Source organism: Lissotriton helveticus, chromosome 3_1 (genome assembly GCF_964261635.1).
Source record: "Lissotriton helveticus chromosome 3_1, aLisHel1.1, whole genome shotgun sequence".
NCBI classification, from domain to species: domain Eukaryota; kingdom Metazoa; phylum Chordata; class Amphibia; order Caudata; family Salamandridae; genus Lissotriton; species Lissotriton helveticus.
Window position 1 is genome coordinate 414,265,384 of NC_136061.1, and position 20,875 is coordinate 414,286,258.

Consider the following 20,875-nt stretch of genomic DNA (forward strand, 5'->3'; position numbering starts at 1 on the left):
CTGGCCGAATTTTCCATATTCAAAATATCCTGTATCACAGCCCGGTTAACTACACATTCATTAGTAGTCCACACCCTGTGCCACACGAGAATGGGCTGTGTTCTAATTAAATCTGATAAATAAGGTTGACCCAACTCCACATGGCAAATGTAAGTAGAAACACTCTGTGGTACAGATACAACATCCCGTAAAAAATTGTTTTCAGCTATTTGTAGTGGGTCAATATTAGAAAAGCCCCAGAGTCCCGCACCGTAGAGGGCTACGGATATACATGTGGCATTGTATATGGTCAAGATTTCTTTTATTGTTTTTTTCCCCAGCTTTTTCATGAAAGTCCTAACGGCCATTAAAGTTTTTTGGAACAAAAGAGTTCTGGCCTTTATGGCACTTAACCATCCTCCCCATTCATGAAACAAAATACCTAAATAGGGAAAAAACGAAATATTTTCCAAGGGAACGTTATTTAAAAACATGGTTTTCGACTTTTTACCAGATTTTGTGCCGCAGTTCATGGAGTATGTTTTACCACAGTTAATTTTCAGATCTAAACTCAACATGAACTTTTCAAAGGATACTAACAGTTTCTGTAAGGCCAAGGGGGTTCGAGCCCGCATACATGAGCGCAGGGATCGACCTCTTCCCCACTCTAGGCATGTCCCTGCACTCTTGCAGAAGACGATGTTCAAGTCCGTTAATATAAAGAAGAAATAGAAACGGGGCCAGAACGCAGCCCTGGCGTACTCCGCGACCCACTCCAAATCTTCTAGTACATTCTCCCCCACGGCCATAGCGGACTGATGCTGTGGCACCGGAGTATAAATCTCTCAAGAAGCAAAATTATGGCATCGTCAACGCCCAACCCTTGCAAGATATCCCACAGTTTGGTATGCGATATACAATCAAATGCCGAAGACAAATCAACAAATGTAAAATATAACCGTTCCCCTTTCACCCTAGTATATTTTTGTTGGATAATCATTAAATTTAGGCATTGTTCCACAGTTCCCAAACCTTTCCGGAAGCCGTACTGTAGGTCACTCAAAATTTCATTATCTTCAGCCCAGTTCTGAAGTCTTGCCAAAATTATTCTCCCGAGAATTTTTACAGATGAATCAAGAAGGGAAATTGGCCTATAACAAGCACAAGTTTGTCTCTCACCCTTCTTGAAAATTGGGACGATTATTGAGATAAACCAGGATGAATGCATACCGTTGGCTAGGGCGGCATTAAAAAGCTGTACCAACATGGGACCCCAAATCTCCACATTTGCTTTATATAAATCTGCAGGGATCCCATCTGGGCCAGCAGCCTTTTCACCCTTAGTTGCATTTAATCTGATTAAGACTTCCTCCAGGGATATCACCAGCTTTTCCTCACCCATTGTACTATTCACAGTTTTAAGAACATTAGTCGAACATGGGGCATCCTGCGAGCTATATAAAGTTGAGAAGTATCCACCCATTCCTCTTCGGTAATCGCCGTCTCAATACGAGCCTTATGACTGTCGAAGAGAAAAGGGGCATTAACTGCCCTCCAAAATGCGGAAGCATCTTTAGACTGTGCAGCCTCGCAGAGTTCTTCAAGGGCCTCCTTTTTTATAACATTTTTCCTATTTTTCAGGACCTTGTTATAAGAATTCCTTAACCCTCTTATTACTAAGTGATCCCGGGGTGATCTATGAGTGGCATTTTTCAAGTCACTTAGTGCCCTGGTACAAGCGGTATCAAACCAGCTTTTAGTGCGCCTAGTCTTATTTCTTAGCTCCACCCACAAACTTTTCTTAATTTCAAGGGCTATTTTATCAAAATGCTCTAAAATCTGAATGGAGCAGGCCGATCCCCCCATGGCAAATAGAAAAACTATCTGAACAGGTATTTAACAATTTTGCCAGAAACTTTTCTGGCATAAACTTGCCCCATTTTAGAGTATACCCATTTTGCCTACCTAAAATCAAATCAGAGGCTATGTCTCGGGTGAGGGTATATTCAGAATGTTCATAAAAAAGATTCTCGACCTCTAATGATAAGGGCAGATGATCACTTAGGGGCAACTCTAAAATCGTTAAACTATTGATTCTGTTACCACAACTATTTGATACGAGAATAACATCAATAGTGGACATTGCTCCTCTGCCAACAAATGTCGGTTGAAATGAAGTGGGGTTCTGAGCTATTTCATTCACAAAACCCAGATCATACATAAATACTAGTTCATTAAGTAGGTCCCCAATCAAGGAGTGTTCAAAGTGTGTTAGATGTGTATCTTGTTCTAACATTAGGCCACAAATCCCCTTTTTTCCCCTTGTACAGAGTGGACAGTTAAAATCACCCCCCCATAAAATTACCGTTTCCTTATTTGATTTTTCTGTTTCATGTTGTATGTTTTCTCTAAGTGTTCTTAAGGTAATCAGTATTTCAGTTTTCGGGATATTATTGTAAAAGTTGATCAAGATTACAATAAATCCCTTAGTACATATGGTATGAGTTGGAAGTAATTCGAATTAGGTTTAAAAGTTACTTTCTCATATTTAAGCTTTTTCGAGAGGAATGTTGTTAAACCTCCCTTCGCACGGCCATATAGACCACCCTCAGCTGAGGTAAAGAAAATTCTGTACCCGCTTAAATGCACAGGTTCTGTGGTCCATGTTTCTTGAAGGACCACAACATCCCGCTCATTTAGGATTAGGTCCAATGATGGATTGTCTATCTTACTTTTTAAACCTGCTACATTCCAAGATAGGAATGTACAGGAATCCTGTTTTTTATTTCTTCCTACCTCTTGCACCGTGGAGATATCACAATCTATCTCCTTACATTGAGGACTCACTTCCCCACTGTTACTCCCGGTCTCATCCTTCTGAGCTATAATAGTGCTAGAAGGAGAAGGCTCCTCACCAGCACCAGAATTTATATTGGTCAGTTCTGAGAGAAAGATTATTCGACATCCCTCCCCTAAGAAGGGCATTATAGGGTTTACTTTTAGGTGTGTCAGCCTCTACCAGACTCCGAGAGTTTGTGTAATCGGCACCCTTTTCATGTCAATCCACATAATCAAGGTCCGAAAATACATCGAATCTGTTGTAGGTTGGAAGATTATAGGCTGGGCACAAAACATCTCTATTCTCCCGGAAAAGGTTGTTATTCCTATAATCCATTCCAGGGGCAATTGGGAAGAATTGCCTCTGAGCAATACCAAAGTGTGCCCCGAGTTGGGGTAATGCATTCGAACCGTATCCACGTTGATTTTTTTTTGGTTTTTTTTTTCTTTTCTTTTGTATAGCGCGCGGCGACTCTAAAAGAGTATCCCGGCGCTTTAACAGCGAGACCTACGGTAGAATAACATAACACGACAATAAAAACAGAGAAGGAATGAAATAAAAAAGAGGGAAAGAAAGGCCTATAGAGTAAACAACCAAGTCTTTAGACCCTTCCTAAAAGCCAACAGGCTGGTAGCGCCCCGGAGTGTCAACGGCAAAGAGTTCCACAGCTGGGGTGCCCGCAATCCAAAGGAGCGACCACTGATACAAGCTCTTTTCACGCGAGGCACCACAGCCAGAAACTGTGACTCCGATCTAAGCACCCGGGCCGGATGGTAAAAGGACAGTCTCCTTTGGAGGTACTTTGCGCCTCCAGAGTGAAGGGCCTTATAGGCCAAAGTCAGTGTCTTAAAAATAATACGCTTGCGGATAGGCAGCCAGTGTAGGGCCTGCAAGAGGCCCGTCACACTTGCTCGCCTATTTAAGCCATAAATGGCTCTTGCCGCAGCGTTCTGCGTCACCTGGAGGCGCTGTAGCAGATACTCCGGCAGGCCCAGGTACAGGACGTTGGCATAGTCCAGCCTGGACCCAATCAGAGCCTGCACAGTCAGTTTCCGGTGTTCTTCCGACAGAAGGGGCAGAAACTTCCTTAGTACCTTGAGGAGACCGAAGCAGGTGCCCATCACTCCCAGAATCTGGGCTCTCATCGACAAGCCCTTGTCCATCTTAACCCCCAGATTCTTGGCAACTAAAGATGGGGAGGAAGGTGGAAACATGTTGATAGGCCACCAGTCATGCCAGTCAGGGTCCGACGTACACCCAAAGAAGAGCACCTCAGACTTCTCAGAATTGCACTTGAGGCCATTCAAATGAAACCATCTGAAGACAGCCCCAAGGCAATCCCGGATGCTCTCCCCGTTAAAATCTCCTCCCCTCTCACAGGAGAAGAGGAGCTGTGTGTCGTCGGCATAGGACACGATCCGGGCCCCGAAAGACTCCGCCAGTGCCGCCAAAGGGGTCATAAAGATGTTAAAAAGGGTCGGGCTCAAAATAGAGCCCTGAGGGACCCCAACACCCAGTGGCGGCATCACAGCAGAGTCCGGGGGGGTCCAGACCGTTTGTCGGCGGTCGGCTAGAAATGATGAAAACCAGCTGAACACCGTCCCCCTGAGTCCTATCTCGTAAAGTCTCGAGAGAAGGCCATCATGGGGAACGGTGTCGAACGCCGCCGACAGGTCCAACATGACCAGCATGGCCTTGCCTCCGGAGTCCAGAACTCCTTTGATGTCTTCCGACACCTCCAGGAGTGCTGTCTCAGTACTGAGATTGGGGCGGAAGCCCGATTGGGAGGCATGCAAAAGCTCATGCGATTCCAAGAAGTTGGAGAGCACCATCTGAATGTGCTTCTCCAAAATTTTCATCAGGGCAGGCAAGAGAGAAATTGGTCTATAATTGACCAGCGCCTCAGGATCGAGGCCAGGCTTCTTCAGCAGGGGAATTACCATAGCCTGTTTCCACGCTAGTGGGACCAGACCCTGGCTCAGTGATAGGTTTAGAAGAGGGTTGACCAGGGGATTTAAGACTTCCGCCATTCTAGATAGAAACTTCGCCGGGCAGGGGTCCAGGGGCGAACCAGATTTAAGCGCGCCCATAAGTCCTAACGACTCAGCGGCTGAAAGAAGAGGGAAGACTACCAGCGACGGGCCTGGTGAAGCTACCAGGTGCGGGTTCTCCTCTATACAGGTTACACCAGCAGGCACCGCCAGATGGAAAGAGTCCTGGATAAGCTTTATCTTGCCAGTAAAAAACTTAGCAAGGTCCGCGGCCCAGGACTTTAGGGGCATATCATGGGAAACATTCGAGCGAGGAGCTGTAAATTCCCTCACAATGGAAAAGATTTCCTTGCAGGAGTTAGAGGCAGCCTCTATTCTCCCAGCAAGGTAAACCCTTTTCCCAAGACGAATGTCCCGCTGATATGCCTTAACCGCAGTCTTGTAAAGCAGTTTTGCCTCAGGATCATATTGGGCACGCCAAACTCTTTCCGTCACCCTGCAAGACTGTCGGGCGATCGCCAGGGTCGCCGTGAACCACGGGGCCGAAACCCGTTTCGATGAACGGGGGGCCATCACTGGAGCAAGATCGTTGAGTCTGTCCAGTAACCAGCCCTGCAGCGCTTCCAAGTCCTTCTCGAGATCCCCTGTAAGGGGGCACGGATGATCTAGCGCCGCCTGCGCGAGCATTGCCGGAGTTACAGAGTGATAAGCCCGGTGGGCGCGACGCTGTTGCAGAGACCCAGTGTTGACAGGTCTCATCGTGCCTTTGACCAAAAATTTGGCCAGCCTATGGTCCGACCAAAGCACCGGTATTATCTCCTTAACCTCAAGAGAAGAGGTCGAAAAAACCTGGTCCAGGGTGTGCCCCTTCACATGGGTGGGTCCCAAGAGAAACGGAGTCAGGCCCAAGGGGGCGGTGGCCTCCAAAAGTTTGATGGTATCCGAGTCTGATGGGTCATCCAAGTGGATGTTAAAGTCTCCAGCGACAATACACTGATCCGCTTTGAGAACCAGCCCAGATAAGACGGACTCAAAATCTTCCAAAAAGGTGCCCAAAGGGCCAGGTGGTCTGTAAACCAACAGACCCTTGAAGGATTGGTGAGGTGCCAGGGTGATGGAGAAAGCAAGGGACTCAGAGCCACGGATGTCATTAACCGGCAGAATGGAACAAGCCACACTTTCCTGCACCACCAAAGCCACTCCTCCGCCCCTGCCCATGAGCCTGTCCTGCCTATAGATATTGTAGCCAGGAGGAATAGCCGCTGCCACATCAGGGTTGGAGAAATCCCCCAACCAGGTCTCAGTTAACATGAGACAGAGGGGCTTTTCCAGATCTAAAAGGTCAAGGATATCCTGCGCATGCCTAGCCAGAGATCTGGTATTAAGCAGCATGCAAAGATGGCCAACATGCTCGATCGGTTTATTAGATGAAAGGAACACGGTACAACTCGGACGCCAACCGCATCCAGGACAGCAGCACTTACCCCTAAACCGACCGGGGAAAATGGAACGGCAATCTAACAGGTTGTCTTACTCTATCCCTACCTCCAGGCTTTTGTCCTGGGCAGTATGGATAGAAATAGCTAAGATAGTGAGTAGAGATAGAGTCACTGCCATTTGACTCATACCAATCTCCTATATGACGAACTGCTCTGTGGTCTTTGAAATTTACAATAATAACATCCCCTTTCTTATCTTTGGGTCTGGAGCCCACCCAGACTGATCGCCTCACTGTCAGGATTTCTCCATTAATGTGCGCTGGCAAGGGTCTGTTATTATATAACCAATGTGTTACTTTATTTCTTAAAGCACGGTGATCTTCCCTAGCATCCATAGGTAACTCGGGGACGCCTGCCATAACTATAGTATCGGGAGCTGCTTCAGGCGGCAGGTCAACCGTTCTCCTTTGGTACCGTTTTCCATTATGTGGATTTGCGGTACCATTCTCCTTGCTGGCCTTAGATTGGAATATCTGTGGCCTTTCTGCTACCAACGTTTTGTCCTCACCTTGGCCGCCTACACTACTCGCAAGTTTACTGACAGGCTTATTTTTTAACGAGGTTACAGGTGGGACACTTTTGGTTATAGGGCCAGTCAATTTTATCCCATCATGACCGGATTTTACGGGGAGGACTGAACAAGGTGATGCTAGTTTAGGGACAGTAACAGTGGCCGGTGGCACAGGTAACCCACTAGATTTCATTAAATTCACCCCCTGTATCAGATCAGCTAGTAATTGCGTATTTCTCCCAACTTTTCCATCTAGCTGATCAAGTCTAGTATTACACAAAGTCATTCTTTCCAACAGTGGCTGAATTAGATCTTTTAACAAACTTTCTAACTTCACAAATAGAGCAGTCTCACCAGGGGTACAAAAATCAGTTATCGATTGAGGCAAAATTGGGAGAGATGGTAAAGTCACCACCTCAGTCACAACTGGGGTCGAACTCCTCTTCTGTACTTTAGCATCCCTAGTAGGCATAGGACAACCCCCTCTTTTTTTAATATTAGTAGTAATTTTCAATGGTGACAACTGGGTTAAATTAGTAGATAGAGCAGGCGAAAATCTTGGGGAGTCAGAAAGCCCTTCGTCATCATAAGTACTACATGGACTCATGTGGTGAGATTTCAAACTAACCGGAGTTATTAGTATGGAAAGTTCATTTGTTGAATAATCAGATACAACAATTTTATCCTCCCTTTTGCCCAAATTTGGAGGCCTGATTTCTTCCACACTGCTATGTACATGTAATCCCAATGGGGCTGACCCTATATTGCCCACACAAGTTTTTTTACTTATCATGTTAACTACTAGTGAGCTTTTTCTAGGTGCTTGTAATTGTACTTTGTGCATTTGCTTCCCCCTTCTCTTTCGTGTTTTTGCCTTTTTAAATATTCTCGCAGGTGGGGTATGATTTTGTTTTTCCACGATATCTGGATAGTCAGAAGGTTTTATAGCATGGACCTGTGCGGTCGCAGTAACTACCCTACCACAGGGAATAGGAGGTTTTTTAGGCGAGGATATATCAATTAATATAGCCTCCTCCTGCGACGTTAAAAAATTCCCCTGTCCAAGAGAGGCACGTCTATTAGAATTAATCTGAGTAATTTTCTGGATTAAATAATTATCCATAGGCCCTTTATCTAATTTTTCCTTATTCATTTTACTAGCCTAAATTCAAACAGATTCTGAAATATTTTTACAAGTAGTTACAATAAATAATAAAATTAAAAACTGAACAAAACAACACTGCTACAACACTTAAAGTCCGCGCTTTTGTCCTACGTAAATATGACAAATATGGTCAATAACAGTACCTAGCTCTCAGGAATCCCAAGTCCCAGGAGCACCAGCATCTAGTGCCCAGTCCAGTCTCTGCAGGCCTCAGAGGGCCCGCCCTTTGCCCGGGCTTCGCTCCGCGCGCATCCCGCTAGCGCGTCAAGGGCTATCTCTAAATAGCGGGAGGGGGCGGGAAGAGGACCAGCTGCGGCGAGTTAGGTAACGTAGCGCCCGCTGGTCCTCGCAGTCCCTGAAGCTGTTAATGTCCTTCGGCGGTCACCTCGTTGTTCAGGCAATCCGGCACAGTGAATGCCACGAGCGGCACCCGCGAAGCGGGGGCCGCGAGGCGTGGGGCGTAAGGCAGCAAAGAACAAAGGTACCCGGTTGGGATTCACAGAGTCTCCGTATGCAGGTACAACACGGAGTACGCCCAGCCCTCCAATATTCAAGACCAGGCGGGAGGGGGCGGGAAGAGGACCAGCTGCGGCGAGTAAGGTAACGCAGCGCCCGCTGGTCCTCGCAGTCCCTGAAGCTGTTAATGTCCCTCGGCGGTCACCTCGTTGTTCAGGCAATCCGGCACAGTGAATGCCTCGAGCGGCTCCCGCGAAGCGGGGGCCGCGAGGCGTGGGGCGTAAGGCAGCAAAGAACAAAGGCACCCGGTGGGGATTCACAGAGTCTCCGTATGCAGGTACCATTGGCACTGTTTAAAGTGCCACCTACATCTTGATTTACCGATTCGGTAACTTTACCGAATCGGTAAATTTACCAAATCGGTAATTTTACCGAATCGGTACAATTCAGGCCACCTACATGTCCAATCCCAAATACCGGTCGGTAACGGCCGAAATCGGCCGTTACCGACCGGTATTTGGCGACCTACATTGGGCCCCAAGTCTGTAATTCGATGATATATCTAGACTCTAAACGTCGTAGTTTTTTCTCCTTGTCACCTCCCCTGATGTCAAATGGGATTCAGTTTAGACAAAAGAAGGTTAAAAGGTTCCTATCGATGTTGTGATAGTTGGCAAAATGCGGGCCACCGGGTAATTTTCATCTCTGCTAACGATGGCCCTTTGATGTTCCAGTATGCGTTTTTTTAACCGCATTCACTGTACTCCCTATGTAGCAAAAGCCACAAGGGCATTCCAAACAGTACACTACATGAGTGGTAGAACATGTCATAAATTTGGAGAGCTTTGTGTGGAACTTTTTATCTGGAACTTGAAATGTTAAAACCATCTTGCTGGAACTGCATGCCTTACACTTCCCGCATGGGTACGAGCCGTTTAGGTGGGTATGAACCTTGGGTGGCAAGGCTAATTTCAGGGATTGTATGGGTTGAGGCGTTTTAAGGATATATATATATATAGATATATATATATATATATCTATATATATATATACCCCAATTGCCGCTTTCCTGCCGAACTGCTTTTGAGGCGGGTGCATCCTTCGTGCAAGCGGCGTTGCACGTGTAAATACTGCTATGCAAAGGTGTCCCTCTTCAGAAGAACACACGGAGCACACTGGGGAATTAATTCAGCATCCTTTATTGCATCCAGCATGACGCGTTTCGTCTTGCGACTTCCTCAGACGCTGTGTGCAATGTTAAGAAGCTTGCGTTGTTAACTCCATTTAAAAGTCAGCCTTTAGCTCCTCCCCCGGCATCAGCGAAGAGGGACTCTTTGCATAGTCCTCCCCCTTCAAGTTCTTGGCTGCCATCATTGAGTGTGTTTTTTAGCGTTTCCAATGATGCCACTCGGATATTCGTGGCCAAATACAACTGTAGTAGTCCTCCATCAGTTCTGGGTATAAACACATATTTCAATCAGATGGTGCATTTTTGCCGGAGGTAACTTGTGGAGCCTCTCGGTCCGCTTACTCCCCTTTCGCCAGCCGTTGATTGCAATTCCGCTTCTGTGTAAGCCGATGTAAGTAATCGGCACTACCATGTGTACGTCACAATCCAAACTAGTTGGCAGATCACGGGATTCCCTTGCAACGGCGGTTCAGGCAGGCTTAATCCTCAGATACAAACCCCAATTGCCGCTTTCCTGCCGAACTGCTTTTGAGGCGGGTGCATCCTTCGTGCAAGCGGCGTTGCACGTGTAAATACTGCTATGCAAAGGTGTCCCTCTTCAGAAGAACACACGGAGCACACTGGGGAATTAATTCAGCATCCTTTATTGCATCCGGCATGACGCGTTTCATCTTGCGACTTCCTCAGACGCTGTCACAGAAGCGGAATTGCAATCAACGGCTGGCGAAAGGGGAGTAAGCGGACCGAGAGGCTCCACAAGTTACCTCCGGCAAAAATGCACCATCTGATTGAAATGTGTGTTTATACCCAGAACTGATGGAGGACTACTACAGTTGTATTTGGCCACGAATATGCGAGTGGCATCATTGGAAACGCTAAAAAACACACTCAATGATGGCAGCCAAGAACTTGAAGGGGGAGGACTATGCAAAGAGTCCCTCTTCGCTGATGCCGAGGGAGGAGCTAAAGGCTGACTTTTAAATGGAGTTAACAACGCAAGCTTCTTAACATTGCACACAGCGTCTGAGGAAGTCGCAAGACGAAACGCGTCATGCTGGATGCAATAAAGGATGCTGAATTAATTCCCCAGTGTGCTCCGTGTGTTCTTCTGAAGAGGGACACCTTTGCATAGCAATATATATTATATATAAGTAGAGCAACTGGATATCCTCAACAGGACCAAGCAGCAGGAATAATTCAGAATAAAACAGCAAGAGAAATACAGAGAGAGAGAGAGAGAGAAAGAGCGAGAGAGGGGGGAGATGCGGTGAAGCCATGTGGTGGTGCATAGTAATTTAACATGTATAGCTATCCCCTGGCCTCACATAACAATCCGAGGGTGCGTATTAGTTATATCAAATGGAAACATCAATACAATTACTGCCATACCAAAAAGAGCTACCAGAAAACTGATAGACGTTTTCTTTGCCTTGCATAATACAACTTGAATCCATAAGTAAACCTTACTACTCAGCTTTGAAAATCTGCTCTAGAACATCCATATGGATGGTGGTCATGCCAATTCTCTCTGGTGGAAGAACAAAGTGGCAGAAAGTTCCACACAGGACAAGCAACATAGTTGGCGCTCATTTATTTCAGGAGTAACCATTTTCTCTCAAATGTGAAATAAGCTAATCTACACACTGGGGCTAGCAAGGAAGGTGCAAAATAAACTCTGAATCTTGCAAAGACCTATCTGTGAAAGATAAAGAGCTTATCTGAAAATCTTACCTGCCCAATGACTTTCAATTTGATGTATTCGCCATCTTTCTTGTCTCCCAAATCCTCAGTTGAAGGTTTGGCTTCTTGCTAGAAAGCAAAAAGAATATCATATGGGTATAGTTTCGTTCGAGACACATTTTACACCCAGCTAGCAAACAGTTTCCTGTCATTTAAATTCCACATTTTCATTTGATGTTCCTCTTCTGATATGGCCCGCTACTGACGGCGATTGTGGATCGGAGTATGCACTGAAACCTGGCTGCACTGCAGCAGACACAAAGCATAATGCAAGGCCTGTATAAAGTTTCACAGGTGTCTTCAAACCATCCAACTCAAATCCAAACACCGATTTCAATACATACGGTTTAAATTATCCTCATTAAGTACTGAACCTACCTGTGGAGAAAAGCTGGAAAAGCAATGCCATCAACAACCAGTGAAGTGGACAAAAGGCTTATACAAAGTACAGAAAATATAAAAATTAACGTAAAAAAATGTCTGATGACTTCTTTTGCAAGTAAAGCATCAACTACCACGTCAGTGTTATACATTCAGCCACATAAAAAGACAACATTCTGTGATGTTAGTGATGGATACGATAGAGACCAAGCAAACATTCCACGCAACAGCAGGTACATGATTAGATTAAATACCATCGGCTGAAGTGGGCTGATGCAGTACGCCATGCTGTACTCAATTGTGGGCAGAGCTAAAACATGAGTGGCTGGTAAAGATGGATGAAGAGGGATCACCCAAACCCCCTATCCATGCATGTATATAGGGATTTTTAACTATGTATAAATTTGATCAAATAATGCTGGCTAACACAAAGCTGCCTCCTCGTCAATCGCACAGAAAACATGGGCAAAAGTATTAAACGTAAAAGGACATCAGTGTGGGAGTCTAGCCCATTAAAAGAAAATACAAAACATTTCAAAATGCTCCCTGGAAATCCAAAAGAGGATAAATCGAAAATTTTCTTGCGCTTAAAGGCTCGACAGATGAGGGTAGCAAAGAATATCCATCCCTCATGCCCCTTTTTGCTTCAAATTGACAATTAACATCTGGTCCTCCCTCATGGTCCATGTTCAAAATGTAGGACAACAGGAAGATATTAAAACTATAGCTCAAGATGCCAAATAACAGACTGAAACTGGCCCAAAAAGTTGCATCCTCTGATAAAAACAGCTGTATTTCCAAGACTTTGCATCAAAAGAAAATGAAAGACTTGTAGCAGGTCCAGTACAAAGCAGTCACGCCCACTTGATCCTCGATCTGAGTTGAAGACATCCTATACAAAGAGCTACGATTGAACCTCACCTGGGTTCGTTTTCTTCCGCCCAGACACAGTTAACTAATCTCGTTTTCAAAGTTTTGAAACAATATTTATATTCTCAGTTCAAAAACTTGCCGTTCTGGAAAATGTAGCCTTGCTATTAAGCAGCCAGGTAATACACCATGTTTAAAGGAAAGAAAACGTGTTTAAAATGCCACATGCCGCAATCAACAAGTTTCCCTATTTTGCTTGTATAACAGAAGATACGAATATGAGAGCTGTAGCTTAAGTAAAGTACCGTTACTGTATGCATGGGCCAATGCGAGCCCTTTTCCCACGTGAGCCAACACCATATATTAAAAGAACATTTAAAAACTCACGAGTGCAGTTATCATTTTTACACACTCGTTAGCTACTCAAACTATACGCCTGTGGTAAAAACAGTGCCGGTAAGGCCAACCAATGTACAGAAACCGGTAACAGAGTTGGTGCTCAATACTTCAGTGCTATCCGTAACATAGTTGGAACACGCGATCCACCGTTGAAAAATATTTTCTATTAGAACCTTTTTCAAGCAAGCATTAGCAACACCTAATGGCTATGCCAAAGCTGTTCCGTATCAGGTTAAAAAGAAAAGGGCACAATATATATGCATGTGGCTTAGGGCAATGGCTGCCGCAGTGTGATGACAAACACACGGAAGCATCATGCTGGCCCTTGTATGCACTATAACACACTGACCATGTTGTTTTTTTAAAAACATTTGATGCTGTAGAGGTCACGTTTGAACACCAGACAGCATAGCAACAGCTGCTGTGTGCTGCTATAGTGCCCTGGGTATGAGCAGGAGACTCTCCTGCTCAAGGGGTGGGACTGCTCTGCCAATGAGACTATCTAGCCAGTGACGAGGAAGGGAGGGAGAAAATAAGGGTTGTTTTGTAAAGAAGTTATGAAAAACTGATTCACTGAAGGTCCATTCGCCAAGTCCCAATAGATTCCTTTCACTCAATTCTACATGTCCCAAAACATCCCAATCATGTGTGGAGTCCCCTAGGATTCCATTCGGTCTCTTGTCACCTTCAACCTCTACCTAGAGCTACTCTGGGGCTCTACTCCTAGACAACAGCATCAAGAGTCACTAATATGGCAATGATCCACAATTCTATAAGAAAGATATCCTCTGCTCCATACATCCAAAGACTCAAACATTGCCTACATCTCATCCAGATCTGGATGTTCAACACCCCCCTGAAGCTCAAACCAACTAAAACCAAATTCTTCTTGTCATTTGCCAAGAAAATCAAGAAGAAATAATACAAACCTGGCTCAATTACACTTTTGTGGCTTTGAAACCCCAAATGCTAAGTAAATGGGATTAAGCATGGATAACCTGAGCATCAAGTAATTCACTGTAAAGAAAAAAACCACAAAGACAGTCTGGTACCAACTCTATCGTCTAAAGAAATAGTTTTTTCTAGCAAGCAAATTCAGAACTGTTTTACCAGTCTTGTTATTCCCTGTTCTAGATGATGGAAAACCCTGCAACATGCCTCCAAAATTCCACACAACACACCTTATGCCGCAGCACATCTCATCTAGGGCCACAAGAAATATAATCACATTAATCCCCGCTTGATGGAACTCCATTAGCTTCCATTGCAGGTCTGCACCAGCTTCCAAACCAGCTCCCCTTATTTACAAGGCCACCACAACAAGCATGCCCACTTGTCTTGGCTACAATCTCACCATCTTTGGTGGGTTCACCCAGTCAGGCCACTACCAGACTGGAAACAAAGAAGTGTAAAAAAAAAAAAAAAAGAAAAACAAAGCAGCAGGCATTTTCTATCTGTGCATCGAGGATCTGGAACAACATCCCTGTATCCATAAGGGCTGCCCCAACTCTGCTCCAATTTAGGAAAGAGCTGAAGAAACACATTAAAGAACACTACATCACAATGCAGTACCAACTCAATAACCAGTTACCTCCCCTATCACTCGATGACCGGATCCCTGCCTTTGATCATGTACAGCACTCTGCTGAATTTTTGGCTAGGTTTGCCCTATACTGAACCAAATAAACAATTAATTAAAAATAATATTTCCATAAAGGGACAATTTATTAAAACGATTTTAAAGTCCAGCAGCTAGGCTTGTAGCAGGTTCAGAATGATAATACATCCCAGCAACACTACAACTCGAATGGATCTCTACTGAGCCGAAAAAATTAAAATACAGAAATAGTTTTACCCAGTACAAAAAAATACACTTTAGACAAAAATATTCCCTCTCCACAAATTCCACCTGATCAGAACGAGCAAAGCTATCAAGCTAATTAACATCAACCACAAATCGTCCCATTCAGTAGTGGTCACCCTTTGCATCTAAAACACAGTACTACCAAAAATAAGTACCAAAGCCAATCTTCTGGCGCACAGTCAAGAGGCATCTTCTGAAACAAACCTTGACAGTGGCTACTAAAGAGTTCACAAATAACTTTGATACTACAAAGAACAAAGAATGTACTAGTGACATGTCGATTCCATTAAGAGCTATCACTCCCCAAATACTGACTTCATTTTACTGGACCAATCTTTTATGAAGCGTGATGCCAACACCTGCATGGTCAGCAGAAATTAAGTAGAAGCGTTACAACGTAATTTTGCTAGGCATTAAACTTCCCTTCAGTGATTCAGTAACGTAAAGACTTTCGTTATCTAAATCATGCTATACGTTTGCCACTTGTTAAAATCCACCCATGTGCGCTGTGTTTAATGCTAAACAAAATCGAGAAATAGTCAGGTTTGTCAATAGACGTTGGTGTCCCTCCTTAGTACTGCGTCTTCTACTTTTGTAACCTCTCATGAGTGCTGGTGTTGTTACTGAGTAGGTTTCTATTAACAGTCTGTGGGCACTACGTTCTTAAAGGACTTTCTCCTACCTGCTGTTGCAGCCACACTTTTCGCTTCCCAGCTAACACACACAGCATGTGTTTTCTGCTCATCATCAGAGGCGTTTGGAGGGGACCTGTTCTGCTCCGTGCACCTCCCTCCTGCTCCCACCCTGCTTGTATTTTTAAATAACTAAACATACTTTATCAGCACGGCGCCCGTTCAATGAATGTCGCGCTGGTGTTACTTTCATTCTCATGTCTTTGCCCTGCTGTTGCATCCCATTATCTCTTCTCTCCCGCCTCCTTCTGAGCCTCGTCTTTCTTTTCTCTGGTGTGGCTCACCAAACTCTATTTTTGGAAAATGTGTGTGCACATACAACACGCAGAACTCCTAGAGGAACTGCTTGTACTGGATTACAGGGAGTACACATGCAGGCAGCACATGCAGGCGGAGCGATCAGGACCTTTACTGGCCCATATAATACGGGATGATCCAGTGCATGTGCCTATTCTGGAGGTCATCGACCAGAGAGGGACGCCAGCCAAGACACAAATACACATCAACACTGCCTTTAGGGCCTACTATGGGACGCTATATAGCCCACACCGACAGATGTCAGACGAAGCGTTTGAGGAGTTCATGGCGGAACTAGACTTACCGCGGCTGGGGGACACTCAGGTAAAGGCCCTGGCGAGTCCAATCACGGTCGCGGAGATACGCCAGGCCATACGTACGCTCCCACGGTCAAAAACCCCTGGGACGGACGGCTTTCCGGCCGAGTTCTATGGGGCCTATATTGATCTACTTGCCCCACGCTTACATGTGGTGTACCAGGAGGCGTTGAAATCGGGGGGCTACCACAGTCGTCCATGCAGGCGTTGATAGTCTCACTTCCGAAGCCGGGTAGGGATGGCTTGCAGCTGGCTAACTATAGACCCCTGTCCTTACTAAATACGGACTATAAAATACTAAGTAAGATCCTCGCGATGAGGCTGGCGCAGTACATCCCGCAACTGATACACCCTGACCAGTGCGGCTTTGTACCTGGCAGGAGCACGGCCATGAACCTACGGAGGCTCAGCCAACTCATGCTGCATGAGCAAGCACCTGTAGGGCCGGAGGACTGCGTTTCCCTGGACCTGAAGCAGGCATTTGATTCCCTCAGATGGGATTTTATGTTTGCTACGTTTGCAAAGTTTGGGATACCTCCCGAGTATGCTGCCTGGGTCCGTTTGTTATATACCCGCCCAACAGCCAGGGTACGTACGAATAGATGCATCTCGACACAACTTGACATAGCGAGGGGAACCAGGCAAGGATGCCCGCTCTCCCCGCTATTATTCATACTGGCGCTGGAGCCATTGCTGTGTAGGCTCCGAGTTTCGGGACGACACAAGGGCATTAGGAGAGCTGAGGCAATTCACGTGGTGTCGGCATACGCGGACGATATTATTCTATACTTGCGAGATCTGAAGGGCGGACTGGATCCTATTCCCAGTATCTTCGAGAGCTTCCGAGCATTGTCAGGTCTCACAATTAGCGAGTCTAAATCCTATGGATTCTGCTTCAATGCTTCCGGAGCGTCTGCCCGGTTACCTTTTCCGCCGCACACTTTTCAGATGGCGAGGGGGCGTTCCGGTACCTGGTGATCCAAGTCTACAGGGAGGCCCAGGATCTGCTCGATGGCAATCTGGGTAGAGCGATTGCACGACTGAAGTCACAGGTGCACTTCTGGACTGCATTGCCGTTGTCGGTGGCAGGTCGGGTGGCCATCTCTAAGATGGTAGTACTACCGCGTCTTATTTATTACTTCATGAGCCTACCTTTCATGGCCCCTGCTTCTATGTTTAAGATGTTGAACACACTAGTCACGGAGCTGGTGTGGGGTTCGGGAAGGCGCCGCATCGGCATGACTAAACTACAGCTCCCCACTGCGGCGGGCGGTATGGGGGTTCCAGACTTAAAGGCATATAGTTATGCCTGCCAGCTGCAATGGCTGGCCTACTGGCTAGCCGGACGCAACTTGCATGAAATTGGCATGACGGAGGCGGACCGGGCGAGAGGGGCCATCCACACCCTGCTGCTGCCAAAAGCGGAAATCCCTAGGTGGACACCTCCCCTGCTCAAGCTTGCCATTACCTACTGGAGGAGGGCGGTGAAGTACACGACCCCCGCGTCCTCTTATGCCCCCACGATACCGCTCTTGGGACTCCCGATAGGGACGGGACCGCTGTCAATTCGGATGCTCTCTGCGTGGCACGATGCGGGAGTGATGCAGGTGGGAGTCCCGTTTGTGGATGGCCGTGTTATGTCTTTTGAGGACTTCTGCGGCGCACACCAGGACCCGGGAGGACTGTTCCTCGTGCATGCAGGGGTGCGTCATTACATTACACTGACCTGGGCGCTACACGGAGACGAACCGCAGACGAACCCGCTGCTCACAATGCAGTACCTCATGGGCGAGGGCAGTCACCTGACGAAATGGTTAGCAAGTGGTATAAGAACGGGGAGAGCGACCTCGTTACAACCTTTACGCGACAAATGGGAGGGTGATATTGGGAGAACAGTCAGGGATAAGGAATGGGAACGAATTCTTAAATTCCCGAAGACAGTGTTGAGGAACCCCAAATTTAAATTCATCCAACTTATGGTCCTACATAGAGCGTACCTGACGCCCCATCGCTTACACGCCATGTTCCCTAACACGGCTGACACCTGTCCCCGATGCGGCGCGGACGACGCGTGGCTGCTACATATGTTGTGGAACTGCCCAAAGCTAGGGTACTATTGGAAGACGGTCCATGATGTTTTACTTAAGTTGGCTCCTTCCAAACCGTACGCCTCCTTGGAGTATACCTTGCTGGGACTGGATCTACTGAACGTAAAAAAAGCGCAGCCACACGTTTTACTGACCTAGCCCTACTACTTGCTAAGCGCGCCATCACGATGAGATGGAAATCGGCTAGACCACCGGACCCGGAAATGTGGAGGGCGGAGGTGGTGCGCTGGGGGAGGGCAGAGGGTCTGACACTACAGCGCGAAGAGCGTAGGGGCCTCAGGAAAACATTAACATCTTTAGATTGGAACGCCATGTTAGAAGCATTTGATGCGGGGGATGACGATACATCTGGTGTGTCTGCTTCTGATGATTCCCATGAGAGATGTTATGCTCGGACTGAATGAGACTTCCCCGATTGCCATCGTCACTGGCTGATGTGGCGATTACGTCTGGTACCAGGTGTGATGCACACAGCACAGCTATGTATTATATTGTATACAGTCCTCTATTGGTTAGTGTCAGATAACTGATTGCGACCTAGATATGACAGATTGAGTCCCGTACCATGTATGCCTTACAATGTCTAATGCAAGTGCCGGGGGTGGGAATGTTTGGGAGGGGGGGGGATCTGTAAGGGATAGTTGAGATAACACAAAATGAAAATGTGGAATACATGCTTTGCTTTTGATAGAGAGGAGGAACTACACATAGCGGATTGTATACTCAATGTCGATTTGGTAATTGCTCTGGATTAATATGTCAATAAAAAGATTTAAAAAAATTAAAAAATAAAGCTCTCATGCAAGTGTCCTTTGCTCGCTGATGCAGGTTCACTGCTGAATGCTGAGAAATGTGAGTTTCACAAGACAAAGCTAAAATTGTTTGGCCGAACCTTTTCTGATGTGGGTATGAGAACCGATACAGCTAAAATGCAAGCATTATCAACTGCCAGTCCCCCACAAGATGTTTCCATTTTACGTTCATTCCTTGGCATGGCCAGAAACTGTTCTAGATGATGTGGCTATACTTAGTGTAGCATCATGTCCTAGAGTATACAACTGTCTTGAAGTGTTATATAAACATGTGTTTTTATATATAAAAAATGTTTTTAATCAAAACTTTATAAATAAATAAACAACTGAGAGTTATAAATAAGCTTACTGGTGTGCAGATACAATTATTAGTGTCACTATCGAATGTTAAAAAGGTCATATTAACATGTAGGCCTGTTGGTCACATACAGAAAATTACTAACACAGAAAGGAATCCCCTTTTTTGACACTGTTTATACCCAGTCCTTTCTGGTTCATTGGGAAACTCTTTTTTTGAAGTAAGTCTAGATATGTGTGAGACTTTGCCACTGCAAGTGTTCCGTTAAGACAACCAAAAATAATGTTTCAGTTCACTGGTCACAAGAATGCAAGCAAAGCTTCAAGAAAATCAAACAAGATACAGAGAACGCTACTGAAACGTCATACTTTGATCCAAAGCTTTGTACAGAAGTTGACGATGCTAGCCCAGTCGGGTCGGGCGCAATGCATGCACAGCACAGCAGACACCCGTATGCTCAAAAACATATTGAGGCATAAGCAAGCAGAAGTTTGCCCCAAACTGAATGTGCTTAATCACAACCTGAGGAAGAAAGTTTAGCAGTGGTGTGGACTTGTGAACATTTCCACTTATTCACATATGAAAAGCCTTTCACACGTATGACAAAACATCAAGCATTGTTGACCATCTTTGGCAATCCAAAGTCAAAGATGGCTCCTCACATTGAAAGTCGGGGTCTACGATTACAAGGACACAACTACACTATTGTGCACTGTCCAGGGAAAGGTAAAAAAACCTGCCAACTACTTCTCACAAGTGGCTCTACAGTGCCATGGTACCCCTTCCAAGACAGCTGAACTGTGAAATCAAGCACACCAACTGCCATTTCGCTGCAACAGATTGTCACAGGGGGCAGTTAGACAGCCTCAGACCTGTGTGCGGAAGCGGAAAGCAAGAGGAGGAGTCTGTTGCAGTTTGCGAGTAGAGTCGGGTCGAGCGGGGCAAGTGAGCTGGGATTGAGACGGCCGCTCACTGAAGACCATTCTGCTGCTCCCCCACCACCCCTTCCCCTCTACAGCGCATTCCCTCAGGTAGTACGGGCAGTGCAATTTTCGGAAGCTTCTCACCATGCCGCAACGTACCAGCACCGCAGCAGCGGCATTTCACCGGTATTCGCCGGCTTTGAAGGCATCAACGGCTGTCTGAGAGCAGGCACGGCACTAAGACGAGCGGAGGCGCCAGTAGTTGTGACCCAGGTAGTCCCCACAAAAGATCCAACTTCCACCCCAAACAAAAGGAAAAAGGAGAAATCTACTAGGCAAAAATAGAGGCTGGTCTTAGCTCCCACACCAGAACCAGCTCTTTTTAAATTTGGGGGGAAAAATGGTAGAGAGAAATTTTATTTCTTGAAGGATCAAATGGCTGCTATTTATGCCTCTTCAGATGAGGCGCCTAGTTTGCTAAATCCAGTAATCCCCCCAAAAATTAGGAGAAGCAAGTCCCCAGATACAAGGATCTCTAAAACCAA

At 46.0% G+C, this 20,875-nt stretch overlaps 1 protein-coding gene across 1 annotated transcript in view; it reads right to left on the bottom strand.

The window, feature by feature from the left end:
- The window catches only part of SUMO1 (small ubiquitin like modifier 1), a 69,983-nt gene that overhangs the window by 28,767 nt on the left and 20,341 nt on the right, over positions 1 to 20,875 (bottom strand). The window contains exon 2 of the mRNA XM_078680228.1: positions 11,361 to 11,438. Within this exon, the coding sequence (XP_078536354.1) occupies positions 11,361 to 11,438 (78 nt within the window). The remainder of the gene's footprint in view (positions 1 to 11,360; positions 11,439 to 20,875) is intronic.